Below are 21,768 nucleotides of genomic sequence, written 5' to 3' on the forward strand. Positions count from 1 at the left end.
TGGGGCTGTGTAGTGCTGGGGTCCCCTCCAGCTTCCCCAAGGACCCCAGGGGCTATAGCTTCAGTGGAGCTGGCTGGATCCTCAGGGTCTGCTGTGGGTTAGTGGAAACACCCGCCCCCTATCCTGGATGGAGATGAGAAAGCCTTCAGGAGACCACTGTTGCAACTCGACTTACATTATTGACGATGCTTCCATCTGCTCCAGCTTCTAGTAAGAGTTTAACCACTTTCTTGTGATTTAGGGCAGCAGCAACATGAAGGGCTGTGTCTCCAGCCTGAAAAATCAGACAGCATGCTGACTCCACCTGACAGTCCCAGCCCTTGGCCCTTCCTGGCCTAGGATGGCTTCCAGGTCAAACCAAGATTCACCTCCCGAGCACATGAGGCCCTTGTCAAGGCATCATGTGGTTCTGTTCGTGGAGATCTCAGGACTAATGGCCTAGGCACCCAGATCACATTTATGTCTGACTAGGGTTTCCTGGAGTCATGGAACAGGATTAAATGCAGAGGCTAAGTCGTGGTGGGCTGGTTGCCAGGAATGATGGGACCCAAGGCTTCACCAAGGCAGGATGATGGGCAGGAAGCCCACGGCCAGCAGGCTTCTCATCCCAGAGCTCTGAGTCCTGCGCCTCTGCCCAGGGATTAGAGGTCAGAGGAACAGTTGGTTTCTGAGTGCTGGACTGAGCAGAAGCTGAGGGGGAAAAAAAAAAGACTACTTCTGCAAGCACTGGAGGGGTAACAGCCCAGCCCTCAGCCAACCTCATGGACTCAAAGGGGCTTCTGGGACTCCAAACAAAATCCATCTTCAGATTCAGGGTGTTCTTAGAGTGGAGACACTGAGAAAAGTTCAATTAAGACTAGTTGTTTTCCACCTCTGACCATATAGCTTACAAGTGTTCATATTTTATACAAAGTGTTTTATAATAAAACACAAAAGGTTGCCTAATTTAAAAATTAAACTTTATGTGTGTATAGCTAAAAAAAAAAATAACACACAAAAGGCGTTTTAGACAATTAACTTTGAAAGGAAGAAAGACAACTGCAACTTAGGTTAATTCCAAATGCTGTCATTTTCCAAACAGAATGACAGAAATATACCAGACAAATATAGGAGAAGTGAAATAATTCATTCTCTTCCCCTGCCAGGTGATTAGGCAAAGAGCCTTGATGCTTTTTTCATGGACAGCATGAAAATGTAGCCATCTGTGAGTAGCAGCAACAATGTTTATTTTATTTCACAGCCACTCAGTTGTGAGTGCTGGGGAAGCTTGTGGAAGTGGTTTCCAATCTTGGCTGCATACTGGAATCCGCAGAGCTTTAAAACACACCGATGCCAGGGTTCTACTCTCAGACCCGGTTTCCTTAGTCTATGGTGGGCATGGGAATTGTTAAAAGCACCCAGGTAACTGTAAAATGCTGCCAAGCTTGAGAAGTGCTGGCTGGTGGGGGCTGCGGACAGGTAATCTGATCCATGAGAACCCACTGGGGAGGTTACAGAATGACAGACTTAGCTATTTTATTAGGTCAGTGGTTCTCAACCTGGCTGCACATTCAGACAAGGAACTTCTTTAGAAAGTACTATTGCTTGGACCTCAAGCCCGAGATTTTGGCTCTTCTAAACTGGAGTGGATCCAGGAATGGCATTTTTAACTCCCCTGTTGATTCTCATATGCAGCCAGAGTCAAAACTACTGTTATAGGATATATTTAATCTGAACCACAATCTAATGTTTTTTAAATTTTAGATTTATGCATCCAAACTTGGAAAAGTCAAACTATGCATCATTTAGATATCAATAAATATCCAGACTATTTTATCCAAATGACTAATGATAAACATGCACATTTCCATGGAAGACTATCGTAATTACAGCTTCATTTCAAATTCTTACTATATGCAACAATACAGTTCAGGTACTCAACTTTACAGAAATAAGAGACTCCAGCTGCTCAAATAAAAGTGGCAGTATAAGGAAAAAAACTTGGAGTCAAAAGTCTCCCGATTCCCTCCCTCCCTTCTTTACCAAGCCACACTCCTGTGGGTTTCCTTTTCAAAACTCACTGTAAACAAAGCCTGCCCCAGGATCTCAAAAAAAATTCAAAATGCAAATGTGGTGATATGCACAGGAATGATAAAGGGTGTGCGTCCCCCAAAAGGCCAGATTGGCAAGACCAGTGGGACTCCATAGGATAACCACACAGAGACCAGTGCTGGTGGAGTCCCAAGCAGGTCAGAGGGCAGCACCTCCCAGCAGCCTCTGCTCCTGGCTGTGCTAACACACGTGTCAGGTAGCCTAGTACGAAGGATGCCACGGCCATGAAGAGGATACATGCACTGACCTGGTTCTTTTCATGGACAGAACAGAAAGCACTGAGGAGGAGCCTAATGATGGACAAGTGATTATAGCGCGCAGCAACGTGCAAACAGGTGTCGCCTGCCTGCGGACAGAAATCAAACTCTAAGCACAGTCAGCAATTACAAAGCAAAAGAGAAACATAAAAAGAAAATATCATTTAAAAGCTGGAAGATCATCATATATTCATTAGGGGATGGTACCCTGAATAGTAAGCAACTCTTAACGCCCCACTCCAACCCTTGCAGTCCCGTCTGCTGTGGCTGCCATCTGCAACCCTGATTTTCACTGTACCGAACCACCATATGGTCTGCTTTCATGTGTGTGAGATGGGATGCCTGCTCCCCGTGAGACCTTTGGCAGAGCTAAGGCAGATGATAAGGATCCATGGACTCCAGCCTACCCTATAACCCAAGGAGTCTGGAGTAAACCAAGTTAAGACCACCTACAGCCTTGCTTTGGAAATGAGCCTTTCCCAGCATAGACCCCTCATGGCTGGTAGGACCCTAATAATCCAAGTGGAGCCATGTGGCCTGGCTGCTGCTGTCTGCACCCCTTGCTGATGAGCCAGCAGTTACTGGGAGTTAAAAAGAGCATCCAGAAAACTCTGCCTTAGTAGTCAAGAATGTAAGTCTGCTTCCAGAGAAATGGCAACCACCACAGAGACAGGAAGTTGTCATGCTCTGCAGCATCTCCTGATGTTCCATGCTAGCTGTCTAGAGAACAGTGTCCATTCATTGTAACTTTTCCCCCTGGATTAAGGGGGAGCCAGGTTCAATGCTGAGGTTCTAAAACTTGAGATGATTCTGTTTCAGATGAGTCTGCTTCACACAGGGAGATCTCAGCCATTTGTGAGAGAAGCCTCAGATTCTCCTGCCAACCCGTCTAAGGCATGGGATTCGTAAGGGAAAGAACTTGTCTGTTAAGGGAGGAGGGACACTCATGGGACCTTTCAGATCAGGCCTCCTCCAAGAACCACTGGCCCTTTGGCTCATGGGAAGGAACCTCAGTACTTAACAGGACCTGCCCTTTGTAGATACTGGGAAGGAGCACCTACCAGACCTACCCCTAGGGTATCATTCCATATTTGCCAATAATAGTATGACACTCCACATGAGCAGAGACCTTCTTAAAATGTTTACAGGCTTCCTAGACTGCCTCAGACACATGCTGGAAGAAATTATAAAAACAAACTAAAGATGAGGAGCAAAAAAGGATGGGAAATAAACAATATTTCCAAGTCTTTTGATTCCTCTTCTCATTCCCTAAATGACCCCTTAGGAAATTAGCAAAAAAATGAGTAATTTGCAGACAGGCCCCAAACCCTTCCAATCTTTTAATGTAGCTATGACTGGGGGAGGGGGTGGTCATTTTTCAAGATGACACAAGTGAGAGAGAGAATACACAGAAGCCGGTTTTGTTCACCCACATTATTTTTGAGGTCAGCGCGGGAGCCACCCAGCAGGAGGACGCGTGTGCTCTGGGAGTGGCTGTTCTGGCAGGCCAGGTGCAGAGCCGTGTTCCCCGCCTTGGAGAGAGGCAGAGAAAAGGGGGTACACATTAGCAACACTGGGGCACAGACCGGCACACCTTGCAGAGGGGTAATACTCGGGGGTAAAAGTATTGATGCTGGCATTCTCTGCCTCCTGACGGGGGTCCCAGTGAGGGTGTTTCAGGGGCAAGAACATTTAACATGGAATCCAAATAGGCAGACAAGTCCCGTCAGGAAACCTGGGTCTGCCATTTCCTAGCTGAAAGCCACTGGGGAAGGCTCTAGAAATGCCTGGCCTGGGAAAGGGAGCAAGATTCTTCCTCCCGAGGCTGTGGGGATGGACAAAGAATACCCAGGAAGGCACTGTCGGGACCACAAAATGCTGCATGTGTGCCAGGTGTCACCCTCTCAGAGAGGACTTCCTGCCCAACATGGGCGTTAGCCGTGGGCACAGCTTTCTACCAATGGTGAGGGAAAGAGGCCAAACCACTTCCTGGAAGTACAGATTCATGGTAATTAAGACTTCACTTATAGGGCTTTATCAAATCACCTGTTCTTATATTTTTCTTGAAACATAAGAATTTGAACTAAGAACAAGCCATCCCACATAGCAGACAACACCCCTGCACCTGTCACTCACCATACAGAGACCCTGCTGCTTTTGGACTCTACCTCCAACATATCACATCACAATGACAACCAAGGGTCAGAGTAATGTCCACAGCAATCTTGCAGAAAGAACTGCATGATGTGAACAAAACATTCTGATTCTATGGAATAGTGTCTTGGAGGGCTGCTGGTAACCCCTGGGAAAGCAACAAGATCAGAAATAAGGAAAGCAGAAGCAGCACAATAGGAGCAGTGTCGTGCCTGTAGCATGCAGGGGGTTAAATACATGGGCTGAGGACTGCAGTCATGTGGGTGCTTGGCTGTTGCTGGCTGTTACTGCCTGTTGTCTGCTTCTTCCTCACCTACTCCCTCCCCTCTGGGCTCACAGCACTGCCTGCTGAAACTCTAGGATGTGAGATTCCTGACCACTGAAAAAAGGAATGAGCAAATCAATAGAGGAAAACTATGCCAGTTGTTCACTTAATCCCCTCATAACCTAGGCACTAACCAACCTGTAGAGCTTTTTCTGTTACCTGCAGAAACATGAAGGATCATAAACCTGAGAGTTTGGGGACCGCTGGTTCTCAAACCCTGGCTGCACACTGGAATCAATGGAAGAGCTTTTAGGAAACACCTGTGTTAGAAGGCACAGTGTGCATGCCTGTAATCCCAGGTACTGGAGGCTGAAGCAAGGAACACAAATTCAAGGCCAGCCTGAGTAACTTAGTGAGACTGTCTCAAAAATAATGGCCGAGATGTAATTTACTCAGTTGTAAAGTGCCCTCGAGTTAAAAAACACCCAAACACAGCTTCAACCTTCTGGGGACTCTAATTTACTTGGCTGGGAGAGTGGGGACATGGGACACACCTGGACTGTCCCAGTTCTGGCATGAAAAGTCCCACATTCTGGGAAATATCAATTCTAGGCAAATGGGGACAGTTGTTCTCATCAGGCCTGGTTTGTTTTTTGTTGAAAATTCCCTAAGAAAACCTAATGTGCAACCAGGTAGAGAACCGCTGCTAACTTAGTTCAACATTAAAGGATCTGCCCACATTTTAAATACTCCCATGTTGTCTCCAAATTGTGGGCCTCATGACAGACTTAAATACATGTTGAATAAAGTAGTGAAGTAAAAGAAATCCAATGGTTCTTAGAAATGCATCATACCAAAGCTTATTTTGCCAATAAGAAAATATCCGTTACATGGAAAAAAATTTGGATCAAGAAAATTAAACAGTGTAGGTTTGTATAAGTGATTTGTGGTACATCCATACAGTGGAGTACTACTGAGCAATCAAAAGGACTGGAGAGTCATGCAGGTAACATGCAGGAATCTCAAAACATTATATTAAATGACAGAAGTCAGACAGAAGGCTGCATGCTTCAATATCCACTTATATGACATTTTCAAAAAGGCAAAACAGGCCTATGGTTGCCAGAATTTGGGAGCAGGGGTTGGGGGTTGCCAAGAAGTAGAAAGGAACTTTGTTGGGGATGATGGGAACATTCTACATCTTAAACTGCACGCATTTGTCGAAACTTAGAACACGATCTCATATCTAAAAAAAAGTGAACCTTATGTATATAAATTCTATCTCAAAATCTGAAACTTTAAAAATGGCCCTTAGAAGGCATGTGTAGTAGACATTTTCTGTCACTCTGAGTAAGGAATGCCGGCTTCCCAGACAGGGGCTGCTGTATTTGCTGAATAATAAGGATCTTTCTAGAAGCTTCCCCAGAGATTGACGGCTGCAGATTATAAAAATTTCTCTCTGGGATAGCATGAGTTATCCTAGAGGTGCTTCCAAAGCCTCTACCACGTATCTTGAGAGAGAACTTGTGGCTTTCCACAGTATTTTTTTGGGAGGCAGTGTGCTGGAGCAGACAGACCTGGGCTGGATTACGGCCCTAAATGTGTTTTAATCGAGGACTCCCTTGACTTCCAACCTAAGCTCACTCAAACAAGGACCACTACTTCTCAAAGTTGTTATAAAAAGGAGATGCGATTACACACCAACTCATGTTCCAGACCATGCACAACCCTGAAGAAATGGTGAGTCAAGCATTATTGATGATATTGCCATGCACAGCTGCTGTTGCCCCTCAAGCTGTTGGCCCATGAAGGATTCATGAGAAATATCTAACTAGAAAAGAGCTGCACAAAGCTGTGTACAGTGAGTGCCAAGGGAGAGCCGCAGGAGACAGCATGGTGGGCCTTCAAGGGGAGAGGTCTAAGGGCCTGGGTTGGCATCTGTGGGCACAGATGAGGGGTGGTCCACTCCCGAGGGTCAGGCAATGGAAAGAGCAAGCCCACTGTGAGCACAGGAGATGCATCTGGGAAAACCTCAGGAGGGGAGCAGGTTGGAAGGCTTCACTGGGAGGTTTCTGAAGAAGAGCTAGATACAGAAGACACAGCCCTGAGCTAGTCGATTTGTTTGAGGCTTCTAAAATAAATTAGGAAGAGAGAGGGACAGAATAGACAAAGAAAACAGCCTAAGACTGGATGAGTAACCAGAGAGGGGAGATGAGCACCGTGACTCAGTCCCTGTCTCCACGAGGACAGGAATGGCTTGCTTCACCACACTGTAATAAACCAAGAGAAAAGCAGTGATAACCAGAGATTTCAAAGGAGGTCCAAGCCACCATGGCAGGTTCTTACACTCCCTGCATGGGTTATGGTCTCTGAAGCCTTCTGGTTTTCCATTTCCTCAGCAGGCGAAACCCAGAGAAGTCATTAGAGTATATCTCCGACAGGTTGGCTATTAGACCTTTTGTCTGACATTGCTTTTGAAGATCTTGCATGGAGATGTGTGCAAAGGGGTTTTAGGCTACAGATATCAGGTCTCAGATCCTATTTGCCATGTGTTTGTACATTTACTGTTTTAGGGAGACTGCAAGCTGCTGCCCATAATCACCATGCTGCTGTCACCTGGTCTAGCACACCAGATTCATTATTCCACTACTACCAGGTAAAGCCACCACCCCATGATGTTGACTGTACAGGTGCATTATGGGTAATCCTCCAGCCCTTCAAATCCTTGTCACACACCCAGCCCAACTCTCCAAGGACAGAAAAGAGGGCAAGCCCTTTTACAAGTCCTCCTCGCCACACTGCAAATATCCCAAGAGGCCCGACAATACTTTTTATTTTTAAAATAAAATGTGCCTTTTCTCTCAAGGAATAATCAGTGCGTTTTGGAAATCTTGGGAAAGGTGTAAACAAAAACAAATATAGAAATTCTCCATTCCCATGGGTAAAACTGTTAATAATTTGGTGATACCCTTTAAGACAGTTTTTAAATATAAATTTATGTTAAGCATTGAGATAAGTAAATATGATTTCATACCCATTATGTTCTTCTATAACTCAAGACCATTACTTTCAAAACTGATTTTAATTATATTAAATGTGTTCACTATATGAGTGAATAGTGATTTTTAAATCCTTCGCCCCACATTTTTTTACATTACTATTATTGCTGTCAAACATCCTTAAGGGTAAATTTTTACCAACCATATTTTATTGATTTTGAGAATGGAGTCCTAGGGAGGCAGTTACTCGGTAAAAAGGCAGAACCACTTTTAAAACTCTTGATTTTTGCCAGTTTGCCTCTTAAAGGCGGCTGTTCCCATCTCACTTCCCTAGTAGTACCTCAGTGAACCCCCCTTACCAGCCCACTTCTCCACATTCTTGCTACTATTGGGTATTGGCATTTCACAGTTCCTTGCTAACATTTTTAATGTCAACTGAGGGTTGTCCTTTTACAGTAGTGTCAATGCTGGGGACAGTGACCTGATGCAGGTTCCCAGCAGCACTAGGGAGTCTCACATCAGCAGCATTTCGGCGCTGATGGGGAACTTGCTCCTGACCAGGAATATCTATCTGCTTTAACCCTTCTCTGCAAATGAAACTGCAGATTCTCTGTACACCTCTGAGCTCTCACTCTGCTGAGAGGAGACTCCTACAAGGAGGGAAACCCACAGCCATCCTCACCTGTGAATGAGGAGTCCTAGCACCTGCTGGGCCTCACCTTGTTCCTGGCAAGCACATTGGCTCCTGCTTTAACGAGCAGCTTGGCTGACTGGCTGAAACCATGCCAGGATGCTTCATGCAGGGCTGTATTCCCATCCTAAGGGACACACAGGGGAAATGGCACCATTACCCAAGACCTAATGGTTCTCATTACCATCAATATATCACAGTAGATTGTCACAGTACACCACAGGTTTTCTTCAACTGGGATCCCTCATCTGAGCCACACAACACAAAGAAAATGATCCGAATGGCCAGTCTCCATTCTCCTAGAATAGTTAGCTGAGATACAACACTTGTTTAGCATGTATGAGGTTTGATCCCAGCACAGGGAGGTAACAAAAAAAAAAGCATAAAAGCCATCTAATGTATAAATAAAAATGAATTTGTGATGTACACAGACACCTTAGGCATTAGGATTTAAGCCTCTCTGGTAATCTTATGTTTTTTTTTGTTTTTGTTTTAAAATTTTTTAATATTTATTTTTCAGTTCTCGGACACAACATCTTTGTTTGTATGTGGTGCTGAGGATCGAACCCAGGCTGCACGCATACCAGGCGAGTGCGCTACCGCTTGAGCCACATCCCCAGCCCTGGTAATCTTATGTTGAGAAAGGCTCCAAGGCCCATCCATAGCTCCTGACAGAAAACAATCCTGTCAGGATGGCTCACTGCCCATTCCTAGCCCAGCCCCCCACTGCTCCTGACACCACAGGGAATTCTGCAAAATCAAAAAAGGAGAGTTCAGTTTCACAAGTTCCAGGGGCCTGATAGGTTAACCCCCCCCCCCACACACACACACACTTTTTCACCAAAATGTAATGTCATCTAGTTTATTCTGAAAGCCTCAGGGGCCTAAACAAATGAGCAGACACCAAGGAAACAGTGAGTGATTGGCATGTTCCCCTCACCTTGTCTTGTCTGTCCAGGGCACATCCCTCCTGGATGAGTGCTGCGATGATCTCTGTGTTCCCCACCACCGTGGCCCGGTGTAAGGCAGTCTGGTCCCCCTGCAGAGTGACATGGAGGCAGGAACAGCAGTCAGCTTGCCTAGCACCACTCACTCTTCCACTCAGACACCTCCCGCCCCCACACGGAGCAGGCTGGCTACTTGCAGAAGGGCTCATCACCACAGGCAAGGAGAGCTTTGAGGTCCTGTTAGTAGACAACGCACACTGGCAGAGCAATTTTGTCCATAAACTCAAGGAGACCATAAGCCAATAGCAACCCTTGGCCCCAGATCAACTTCAGAATGAGGCCCTCTCCTGCCATCCCAAGGGATGTCACGTGTGAGGAGCAAGTCTGGGAGCTGGGCTGTGTGTGGTGTGCTGGGCCATTAAACCAAACACACCCAGTCTTCACCCCCACCAATATCCTTGGTATATAATAGGACTGTCCACATCTCAATTTCATCCCAAGGTTTATCTGTACAATTTAAGGGATGTCCAGAGTGATGGGGTCAGGATGCCTGGCTTACAGAGCAATCGTTCTGGCTAGGTCAGTTAGTAGCACTGCATCCTCATTGATTTATGCTGCATTCTGATCCTTCTCTGCCATCAGATTCCTGGGATTGCCAACCGGTTTTCTCCTGCAGGCGCCGAAGGGAACTTGACTCTTCCCCAGTGGCAGTGGAGAGAAGGATGAAACACACCCAGAGGTAAGAAGATCAAGACTGTAACATGACAGTTCTGAGTCTCTAAGAGTACATCTTATTGATGACACATACTCAAGTCAGGGCAAATCAAGTGAAGCCTGTAGTCTAGACTTGATCTCGAAAGATGAGATGGGTGAACAGCAGGAAGATTTCCTGGTAAAAAGGAACATCAGGCACAGGGCAATGGGACTATGAGACCCAGGTAGTGTATGTCCTTGCGAGACCTGTCACTTCACTAGATCTCCACTTGCTAAAGGTGAGGCCTGACGATCCCCAAGGTCCTTCTCCTCCTTTTACGGATTCTATGATATGGTACACTCCCAGGACATCCCTAGACCTTAGCCCAAGAAAGGCATGAAAGATTGTTATGAAACAGATAACAACCGGGTGCAGTCACGCTTATAATCTTCAGCATGCTGAAGCAGGAGGACCACAAGTATGGGGCCAGCCTCTGCAACTCAGTGAAACCCTGTCTCAAAAGAGGGCTGGGGATATAGCTTGGATTCTCAGTTCCCCCCAAAATGGGAGATTTCTCAAAAGAAGAATGCACAACTATAAATAGCTTTAATGAAATACCAATTCAATTTACTAAACTCCCTGGATTTACACACATTAAGATTATTTAATCCAAAAAAGTTCTGAAGATGCACAAAATTGTGAATGTATGTAATGCCACTTAATACCTCTGCCATTTAAATGGTTATGACTGGAAATTTTGTTATATGATTTTATCATGATTTAAAAAAAATCCTACTCAGTAGTCAAAATTTGCTTTCTTAAAATTAAAGTCTCCTTTTAAAAATCCCCAAGGGGAAGTAATTCTTATTTTCTTTTTACAGTTTTTAATATTTTCCAACTTCTTATTTTTAACACCTATAACTTTGAGCAGCAGGGAAAACCACTACAATTAAGTTTAAGCCATAACAATATACCGAGAATAGAACTGTCCATGTCTCCGATTTTTTTTAAGTTTTTAGATGGACACAATATCTTGTTTATTTTTATGTGGTGCTGAGGATCGAACCCAGTGCCTCACACATGTGAGGCAAGCGATTTGCCACTGAGCTACAATCCCAGCCCTCCGAATTTCATCCTAAAGTTTATCTGTAGACTTAAGGGATGTCCTGAGGGATGGAGTCAGGACATCTAGTGGCATTACCATGACTGCATCCACTGCCCTCAGCACTAACGTCAATGACACTCTGCTCGGCCTCCTAAGCTAATATTCCACTATAAATTAGGTTTAGACTGGTTTTCTTGTCCACTTTTCCAGTCCACTTTTTCAAAGAGAACTCTTTCTATATACCAATGTGGTTAAAAGGAGAATGTGGCCACAGGATCAGTAATGGCAAGATCAGTAGTGGCAAGAGGTGTGACATTACAGTGTCCATTTCCTACACCTTAGGAAGCACTTCTGGAGGAAGAAAACTTGATGCCCAACAACTCATCATAGGAGCTACTGACCAAGTCTTAACTTTTAAAAAATTCCATAAGATGCCGGGCACAGTGGCTCACTCCTATAATCCCAGAGGCTCGAGAGGCTGAGGCAGGAGGATCAAGAGTTCAAAGCCAGCCTCAGCAAAAGTGAGGCGCTAAGCAATTCTGTGAGACCCTGTCTCTAAATAAAATACGAAAAAAGGGCTGGGGATGTGGCTCAGTGGTAGAGTGCCCCCGAGTTCAATCCCCGGTACCAAAAACAAAAAAAAAATTCGTAAGAATTTCTAAAACTTTCCATTTTCCTATCAGAACAGATGAATTTTCCCAAAATTAGGCTCAGGTGTGACTTATTAGTATTGACCTATTGAGGAGAAAGATGGTGCTCTGTCCTCAGCAAGACTATAAGATAGCAGCCCACTCTTTCAGGGTAGGGAAGTGTTACCTTGGTCAGCTTTCCAAATTTCTAGAGGCCTTTTAATACCATGACAACTACACTCTACCTAGCCAAGGATACTACCCTGGGAAAAAAAAAAAAAAAGCTCTTTACAAAATAAAACTTACTGTTCTGTTCATGCCATGCATAAAGCGTGAGCAACAAGCCCTGAACACACAACTTGTGTCAGTCACTCTTGCGTGCAAATGATCACAAGAGCCTTCACTGGTCAGGGCGCCATCTGACCTAGGTCATGGTCCAGCTTGAATGTTTCATCACATCTTATACCTGCTCACTAAATCATGAGCTGAGGCAGCTTTGGAGCCAGAGTAGAACCATTATTACTGGCCTTCATCGTTGACCGATTGTATTTGCTTCTCTCAGGACAACTTTCCTTTGTGAATCTCTCTCTCAGTGCTAGCAGCTAAATCTAACTTTTTTTGTAGTCCTTCGGAGTAAATCTTCAGATCTCTTCAGGCCTTGATTCATCTAACTACTGAATTGATGCAAACTGGCTGGCACAGGTGGCTCCTGCCTGTCCCTTTCCCTGTAAAACTTTTCAGCTATACTCACTACCTGTCTCCAGGCAACAAGCCCCCCGAACCCTGCAGCTTTCTTCCTCCCCAACAGAGACCCACTCAGAACCTGGATTCCCGTTTCCGTCGTCAGATAAACACTCTGTACAGGTACAGCCCTCTCCCCAGCATCTGTCCTTGGCTGGACAATTGGTTTTGCTTACACCATCTGGAATGGTCCAGGAGGGCTGAGCAATATACTTTCTCCAGCTTTTAACAGCGGCCACTCTGAAGTTAGCAAGACGAGAAAGGCTCTGAGACAAGACACATGAACAAAGTGCTGCCTGGGGTTGTCACTTGAAAATACTCTCCCCCAGAACACAACAAAATTTAACACTCTGAAACCCTCAGTTGAAAAAAAAAAAAAAAAAAAAGATCAGTTATCTGTGAACCGATTCTTGGCTCCTACAAAATTAAAATTTACTGTTGAAATTTTTGTTCTTTTAAACATGACACAGAAAAAGATGTGGCCTACATACTGATGAATCCAAGGAAATTATTTTTTGCACCAGGGATTGAATCCAGGGGCAATTACTAAGCCATATCCCCAGTTCTTTTTTATTCATTTTTTATTTTGAGACAGGTCTTACCAAGTTGATTAGGTCCTTGCAATGCTGCTGAGGCTGGCTTTGAACTTGCAGTTTTCCTGCCTCAGCCTCCCAAGCCACTGGAGTTACACCACTCCTAGCTGGACTGAAGCAACTCTGACATAATCCTTATTTCTATCCAATCTACATCAATCACAAAATTCTGAAACTGAAACCAAAATGCTGGAGAAATATAGCTTTCCCCAAATCATGTACACAGTATTTGATTCCTACTATATATCAAGTAGATGTCATCTAATTCTCTCATACTCTGATAAGTCTCACCTAGGTTAACTAGCTAATTCAAGATAGCATGGTTAGACCAGAATGCAAATGGTTAAGGCTCTTTGCATTTATCCCAGGGGCTTCCAACCTGTGAAGCTAATTAACCTTAGGCTGAATCTCAAAAAAAGACCAGGTACCTCTGTGAGGTTGGGACTGCCTCGTTGTGTAAGCTAAGTACTCAGCGTGGCATCCTGGCCACTGTGGGTACCCAAGATGCGTCTCTTGAATGATTAACTGCAGAGAAGTAAAGGGAAGATGCTGCAGCCAGAAACTTGAAGAGCCAGCAACCTCACAGTTTGGCACTTTGGGGCGGAACACACTGACCCATTTGCCAAAGAACAAACCACCAGCCCCCAATTTTTTTTGAGACATCAATGCTTCTCACTTCAGGGGCTCCGAAGCTCTCAGGTCTAAATCTTTGTTTTGAAATACTTTATTTTTCTCTCCTATGTGGTGAAAACCAGTTAGTATTCCAAAGCGAAACTCACGGAGGAAACACCAGTCATGCAAGGGTGGAATGTGCCCCTCTTCAGGAGGAAGCCCCAGGTGGAAAGAGCAGACATGCTGCAAGGAAGCTCAAAGCCAGGTAGGTGTGTAAAGCAAGCCTCTGACCTCTTTCTCTCTCTCTGATCTTCTAGGGTTCTTCCTAGCCTTTCTTCTCATGTTTTTCTTATTTTTTTCTTCCTTCATGTCTTTTACTGTGGCCATAGGGTCCTGGACTATTTCTGAAGTGGGGACGGTGTGATTACTCATTGACCAATCAGAGATGGCGTTAGAACTCCGCTGAGGGTTGACAGCATTGTTGGGAAAGATGAGCGAATTTGCTTCTGGTGTTGCATATTCTAAAGAACTGTTTTCCACAGGTTGAAATTCATAATAATCCCACTCCAGGCCACTGGAGGTCATTCTTCAACTAATTCTCAGTCCTTACTATGCCATAAAGATCAGTATCTGTAGAATATGAGGTAAGGAGTAAACATTTCTATAGGTAACTTCTGAAGTGATTTACTCCAGTAATTAATCTCCCAGCTTCTTTAAACAAGAAATTTCTTCTTCAAATTCTTGCTTAGATTTCAAGGCTGAACATCACCACACATGGTGACATGGTATATACACAGCAGACAGGCACGGATTATACGGTGACCAGCAAATGCAGGACTTCCAGACCTGTGAAGGTCAATTCTGCCTTCTCCACATCCATCTGTGGTTTTTTTCCACATTACTATTCTTGTGTTATGTTTTGAGTTATATGGGAGAAACAAAGTGTGCTTTATCTGTCTAGGAAAGGGAAAAGATGTGAGAAAATAATTCCAATAAATAAAAGAGGATGTTCCTGTCTCAAAGCAGAGCTGGCTTTCTGCTGACTTCTCACCTTGGCTACTTTGTAAGAACTCCTGCCTGTTTTACCTCCTACCTTGCCTGATAGAAGCAGCAGCAGTTCTAGGAAATTAGCATGTCTTTTGCTGCATGAGGACACAGTGTTCCTCAGAGGGGTGTCCTGTGGGGATGGGTTAGCATTACCTGGCATTGTGGCCTTGACACCCTGGTGAGCAAGGGCTTTAATTAAGCAAAAAAGACTAGATGATCCCAACATGTTTATACCAGCAACTCAAGGCCCCACGTGGGTTTCATGTGGTCAGCATCTCCTCCCTGTCCCTGTATTTTCCTCCTGTCATCTAAGGAGATGATATGAGTCAGGAATGTTATGTTGGTTACAATGTTTAAAAATGAAGTACTGTATCTGGAGGTAAAAATCAACAACTTAAAGCTAAATTGGCATTTTCTGAAAGTAACATTCTTGATGATCCAAGTCTCCAGATGTAACTGGAAATTTATGAGACACACGAGATGTCCTGCTGCTCATGCATAAAACAATGCCATATTCAGTTATTTCTTTGCAAACAGTGTCCTTCTCATTTGGAAACACATTTGCCAAGTTTTAGGACACTGCACAGAGACTAAGGAAAACATGAATCACTTTAGTAAACCCTAGCACATACCTTGCATAGCTGAGGGCCTCAAATTTGAATAACACCTTCTTGCCAGTTATTTAAGGTAATTCCAGAAGAGGTTATGATAAGGGAAAACTCTAAGATTCTCTGTTGCTCACAAATTTCTTATTTCTTGGAGTTCTACGACATGAATTAAGAATTGAAACAATTTCTAAAAATAGTTTGATTACGTATCATAGACCTCTTTTTCTGATAACTCATTGGAGAATCATTTAGACAATTCTTAGAGAATTCATCTTCTGCAAAGACCGAACAGGACAACCCTATGTGCTATGTAATCCCATCCCACCCTCTGTTCATTGGCTCAGGAATTGACAGGTGACCCCAGAGAAGCCAATCTGAGTCCTTTTCTTAATCATTTGAAGACTCAGATGTGGTCATGTTTCAAAAATAGAGTGCCAGAGTAAACTCTTACTAAAAGCCTTTTCTTGGATTCCGTGAGATCTGTGTCATTTTCCCCCCTTAAATAGGTCCTTGCCAACTAAATATATATATATATATATATATATATATATATATATATATATATATATATATATATATCAGCTAAGAGAAAACAAAGTGAGAAAAAGAAATTAAGTTTTTAAGCCCTACCTTTTCTCCAGTGGTAAATTTGTGGTCAGTGATACACATCTCCAGCAGGCCTTGCCTGCAATCACTGGGGTGTGAATGCTGCTTTGTGTGAAGGCAGGACACAGGCAAAAGGCCTTCAAGGCTCTGCATTTGAAAGCTAGTAGAAAATGAACCATCCCACACTCTCAACCTCTAACTTCCTGAGAATGGATCTCAGAACCAAGTGCTTCTGAGGAAGTTCTTGCCACAACAGGACTGAGATGGAGCTGAAAGTGTTGGGAGAGCATCTTCTTCCCTCTCACCTCATAGCCGCCCCCATTTGTACTGTGAACTTCTTGGCAAAAGTTGTGATTTGGATCTGGAATCTAGGTCCCCAAAGTCTCATGTGTTGAAGGCTTTGTCCCCAGTACAGCAAAGTTCAGAGGTGGGGTTTGGCGTGAAGTAATTGGACCATGAGGGCTTTAACCTCATCAGTGGATTCATCCATTGATGAATTAGTAATTTGATGGTATTATTGGGAGGCTGCAGAAACTATAGAAGAAGGGGCTTCATTGACGAAGGTGTGTCACTGGATGTGTGCCTTAGAAGGCCTTATATCTTCTCCCTGGCCCCTTCCTTGATCCCAGCTGACATAACCTGAGATTTTCCCTTCCACCAAGATGCTCTGCCTCACCTCAGGCCCAAAGCAATGGATCTGGTCAACTGTGGACTCTGAAACCATGAGCCAAAAAATAAATCTTTCCTCCCTTAGGTTGTTTTTCTAAGTATTTTGTCATAGCACCAAAAAGCTAACACAGCAGATAAGCTCCCCTGCCAACCCATTCCATAGAATGATGGCTTCTACTCACATCATCCTGGACATCAAGGTCACAGCCAGCCTTCAGCAAAATCTGGACCACAGAAAGATGGCCCTTATTGGCAGCAAGATGCAGGGGGGTCCGGCCATGCTGTTAACACAAAGCAAACACCGATTTTAGAACAAGATAGCAAAACTGCTCTCTTCAGGGTAGGGACGGGGGAAAATTTTTTGCCCCTTTGATTTGGCAGAAAATTATTAATTTACCCAGATCTCAACTTGTCTCAGTTAACTCTGGCTATTGGCATCATAATCAATTATCAATGATAATTTCATTTAGTGTATAATTTCTACTTCCCACCTGTAAGCAGCAAAATGAGAAAGTCTCATATCTTCTCATTTTCCTACTTAATACTAATATTATGGGATGATGAAGTGGCAATGATCAATTAGACCAGGGCCAGAGGTGAGAAACAGGAACTGCCAAGCTAGTTAGCCCTAGGAAAATCCGGTAACTCCTTAAAACAAAAACAGAACAAACTGATCAGGAAAGACTCTTCCTCCCTTTAAAAACAGATTGTAAAATGTTTCAGCCATCCAAAAATAAAGTATTTTAAAATCCAGATAGCCCCAACCATTTCAAAAAGCATCAGTAAAACTACTCATGCTCCTTGTGGATGCCTCACAAGTCTGATCTCCCCTCTAATTTGGTATTCACACCCCTCTGCCTTTATGTTTTCACTGTTTATAGCCAAAGACAACACAAACAGATCTACTTATTTCAAAATCTTATGTCCACGGTAGTAAACTTTACAATGTGGCTCAGGATTTTTTTTGTCTAACATTACACTTGAAACTTTTTTTGAATGGTCACCTGTAGCTCCAGTTCAGTTCCGTTGTACTGATGAGCACCCACCTGGTTGTTTCCTTGGGTGTGCAGAACATATTTGTGAGCTCAGCTCTCAGGTACTTCTCAGCCCTACAGATGCATCATGAAGACCATTCCCTCAACTACTCTAAGCACCTGGGCTCCTGGCTACCACCCTCAGTGGGAACACCCAGAATAAGTAACACTTTGCATTGTAAATCAATTTCTGTCCAGAGAACTGACCTTGTCACACTCCTACTTCTCCAAGTTCTAAAGGAGGCATTATGCCCCCTTAACTCTCCCTCAGGATTCACTGTGAAGGAAAGGTCAATCAATGAGCCATGGCCCCAGCAGTGCTGAAACACACCTGTGAGGAATATGGGTCTCACTCGGTCCCTGTCCTGCTTAGCATCTTGATAAAGACCCAAAGGCCTTTATTGATATTCTAGCAGGATAAACCTATTTATGGTCTCAATAAAACACCAGTTTGCAATGGGTAACTAGCCATTGGAGGAAAACAGATAACAGACAATAAAGGATCTTCATTTTTAGCCATGAAATGCAATCAAAGCACGAGAATGAGACTGGAAAAAAGAGGTCAGAGCTCGCTTTAAAATTAGAATGCTTAATTAAGAACAAAGTTATTCTCAAAAAAAAAAAGTGGTCTATAAAAAGCTTTCATAAAAAAGGCAACATCTGAGATGAAAGAATGACCTTTCTTTGCCAGTGACTGTGCTCAGCCATGAGCCACTTAACCTTAACTCATTAAGTGAAATGTCCGTAGCTGATCAGATGGAGCAAAATGACCAGGTCTTCATTCACTGGGCCTGGTCTCAGACTCCATCTGTCATCACATATCTTCACAACTTGATACTGAGTGAATGACCTTCAGTAAGTTTCCTAAGGGGTTCTGAAACAGGAGAGTTCACCACAGGCGTAAGCAGAGATACATGTGTGTGTTGTGAGGAAGGCACAGCATGATAGGACACAGGCACCTCTGAGCAGCCAGAAAACAGACCATAATGGGAAGAGGTTGTGTGGAGGGAAGCTGGAATGGGGGCAGGGACAGAGGATCACTGGATGTTGTGGTCAGAGGAGCTCTGAGGAACACATTCATCAGTAACCACATGTCACTGCTAGGGAAGGAGAAACTCAAGGAGGATGAAAGATCTGAGTGAACATAAATAATCAGAAGCCAGGAGAAGGAAACACTGCTGTAGCTCTGCTGTGGACTAAATGTTTAGTAAATCCAGATACTGAAGCCCCAGTCACAAAGTGATGGTATTTGAAGATAGCGCCTTTGGAAGGTAATTAGGACATAGCAGTGAGCCCTCGTGATGTGATTAGTGACTTACAGAAAAAGAGCTTGCTGCCCCTCTTTCCACCACATGAAGATGCAAGAAGAAGCCTGCTGCCTGAAAACCAGAAAGCAAGGCTCTCACCTGGGTAATCTGGGTGCTGCCACCCTGATCTTGGACTTCCCAGTCTCCAGAAAGGTGAGCAACAAATGTCTGTTGTTGAAGCACCCAGTTGATCAAAGACAGGTTCAAACCAGATCACATTTGAGAGGGCACTTTAGAAACCATGAACAAGATGACCCTGGATGGAAGCATCTTCCTAATGCAAAGTCAACAACAACAACAAAAAAACCCTCCCTGTGGAGAAATGAAAGGCCAGAGACACTAGAACTGGATAGGCCTGGTATAAATCCCAGTTCTGACTAATAGCACCTGTCTGGCTTTGTGCATGGCAATTTCCTAAGCCTGCTTTCTTACCTGTCAAACAGAAGAAGCCTCCACTGTGGACCCTGCAGGTTTGGGATAAGAATATGAGCCAACACCCATCTTCTGAGTTTCCCTTGCTCCCACTATCCTCAGCCTCCAAGCGGGAGGACACCCAACTGCTGGTTTTCCTCCTTGACACCCACACACCCTGCCCTTAGGAAAGACCAGTGAGGCATTTCCACTGTAACAGATCTGGGTGAAGACTTGGGTCTCGGGTCACTCAGGCAGTCAGAAAGGCTCTGACTGGAGGGTCGTGGTTTCCACCGGCCTGTCCTTGACAGCTTGTCTGCTCTCGATTTTTAAAATATAGGCTGAGGTTCCCATTCTTTGCATCTCCGCCTTACCATCAGGGCCTTTACTGTCTCTAAACCATGCCACCTCCAATTCCCCAAGTGGCCATGTTCACAGTCTTGCCCTCTCCATGGCTGAAATGACACTGGGGCATATTTCAGTCCCAGGTTTGACTTCAGGGACATAGATGGGATGGTGGGCTGGTTACAAACTCCAGTTTTAGGATGTCTCAGACCCTCAGAGGAGACTTCGACACCTTGGAGGCTTCAGGAGCACTTTAGCAGTGACAAAGGGGCTTCTCTGAGGAGGTTCTGTGTTCCCTCACAGGCTTATGGACCTGGGAACGGTGCAGCAGTAACAAAGGCAGAAACCGTTTTCCTGTGGAACATGAGTCTATCAGCCCCCGGATCCTGGATTTTCTCAACACAAGACCAAATCCCTCAGACGCACACCACCAACCAAAGGAAGAAAAATGCAGAAATGGGCTGAGTTTTCCAGAACATTCTATAGCAAAAAGCCACAAAAACAGGGCCCTTCAGAGGAGCAACTGCTTACACCCAGTACACAGAGATACCCCGGACCGAGCCTGGCTTATGGGAAAAGCTGAAGCACCTTCAGAGGGAGAAGGCAAACAAAAACTGATCCTTACGACACTTCATGAATGATTCAGACCAAAGGATGCAACTGTTGTTTCCCCGTCCCTAGGACTTTCTAGCTGAAGAAAAGCACACAGGAGAATGACTACTTACTATGAATGACAGAAGTTGTTTTTGAAATGTCAATTTCCCCAGAGTTCCACCCCAATTATCCTCAAAGCCAGTTCAGCTCCACACACCCAGGCCCTGGTGACCCAGGGAAACCAATACTGATGAAGGTCTGCTAGGAGCAGCAGGCACTGCCTTGAGAACTTCACATCTGTTAGCTCATTCAGTCCTCCCAACCCCATAAGGTGGATACTATTATTCAGCTTATTTTACAAATGGGGAAACTGAGGCATGGAGAGACTGTTGTTTATTCTACACCACATAGAAGGTAACTGGAGTATGTGCTCACCTCTTAGACCATCTGACCCCAGAACCCGTGCTCTTACCCCTACATGCTGCCCTGGTGGTGCTGAGGGGCCACCTAGTAGAGGGAGTTTTTTCTTGCTGTCAGGAAGCTCCCAGGTCCTTGGGTATTGTGTGTGAGCCCAGACACTAACCTCTGGTTTCTTAGAAATAGCCTGGTTTCCTGGTTCTAAGATCTCTGGAATGAGCAGTGGTCTTCTAGTTTTCCTTTGCATTGAATCTCCTGGAGAGGTTGGTCCGTGTCATTACTGATGCCATGCCCCTCCTCCAGTCTGATTGTGGTGAGGCTCTGGTGTCAGGTTTTTATACACCTGGTGACTTTAATGTGTGATGGGTTAAGAACATAGGATGAGATGAGGAGGGGCCCAGATAAGCCCTCCCCAGAGCAGCCCTCGGGTAAACCTGCTGGGCTGGGCCTGCCCAAGCAAGAGCCATTCCTCTCGTTACATTCTTCATGATGCGCTCATCCCCACCTGTCAATGCAAAACATCCCAAATACTGCACCATTAACAGCCCAGAGCTTGCCAGATCTTCAAAGATTATATATGCGATGTCATAAAATTACTAAAAGTTCAGAAAACAACAATATCTAATTCCACAACCCAATTCAACTGTTATTTTTATCCAATTCTTTTCAGAGAATCTCTATTGATGCCTTTGTAGTTATATCCACAAGGTACATAAAATTATCTTGCTTTGTGCAATAATATACCTTAATCCCGTGACTCTTAAACCACATTGAACTGCAGAACCTCCTACTAGAAGAGATTGCTGGGCTCCCAGTCCAGAGTCTCTGATTCAGTAAGTCTGGGATACAGCAGGAGAATTCGCATTTATAACAAGCTTGCATGCCACGAGAGGGTATTTCTTGTCCCCACCATCCCTCCCTTTTACTTTCTCAACCCTCTCCCCTCCGCTTC

General features: G+C 44.5%; 1 protein-coding gene across 1 annotated transcript in view; it reads right to left on the reverse strand.

Annotated features, from left to right (window-relative positions):
* The window catches only part of Ankrd6 (ankyrin repeat domain 6), a 180,710-nt gene that overhangs the window by 14,594 nt on the left and 144,348 nt on the right, over positions 1 to 21,768 (reverse strand). Inside the window, exons 3-8 of the mRNA XM_026410983.2 lie at positions 16,891 to 16,989; positions 9,398 to 9,496; positions 8,486 to 8,584; positions 3,782 to 3,880; positions 2,339 to 2,437; positions 176 to 274 (exon numbers count right to left, since the gene is read on the reverse strand). Coding sequence (XP_026266768.1) covers positions 176 to 274; positions 2,339 to 2,437; positions 3,782 to 3,880; positions 8,486 to 8,584; positions 9,398 to 9,496; positions 16,891 to 16,989 — 594 coding nt within the window. The remainder of the gene's footprint in view (positions 1 to 175; positions 275 to 2,338; positions 2,438 to 3,781; positions 3,881 to 8,485; positions 8,585 to 9,397; positions 9,497 to 16,890; positions 16,990 to 21,768) is intronic.

Source organism: Urocitellus parryii, chromosome 8 (assembly GCF_045843805.1).
Source record: "Urocitellus parryii isolate mUroPar1 chromosome 8, mUroPar1.hap1, whole genome shotgun sequence".
NCBI lineage: Eukaryota > Metazoa > Chordata > Mammalia > Rodentia > Sciuridae > Urocitellus > Urocitellus parryii.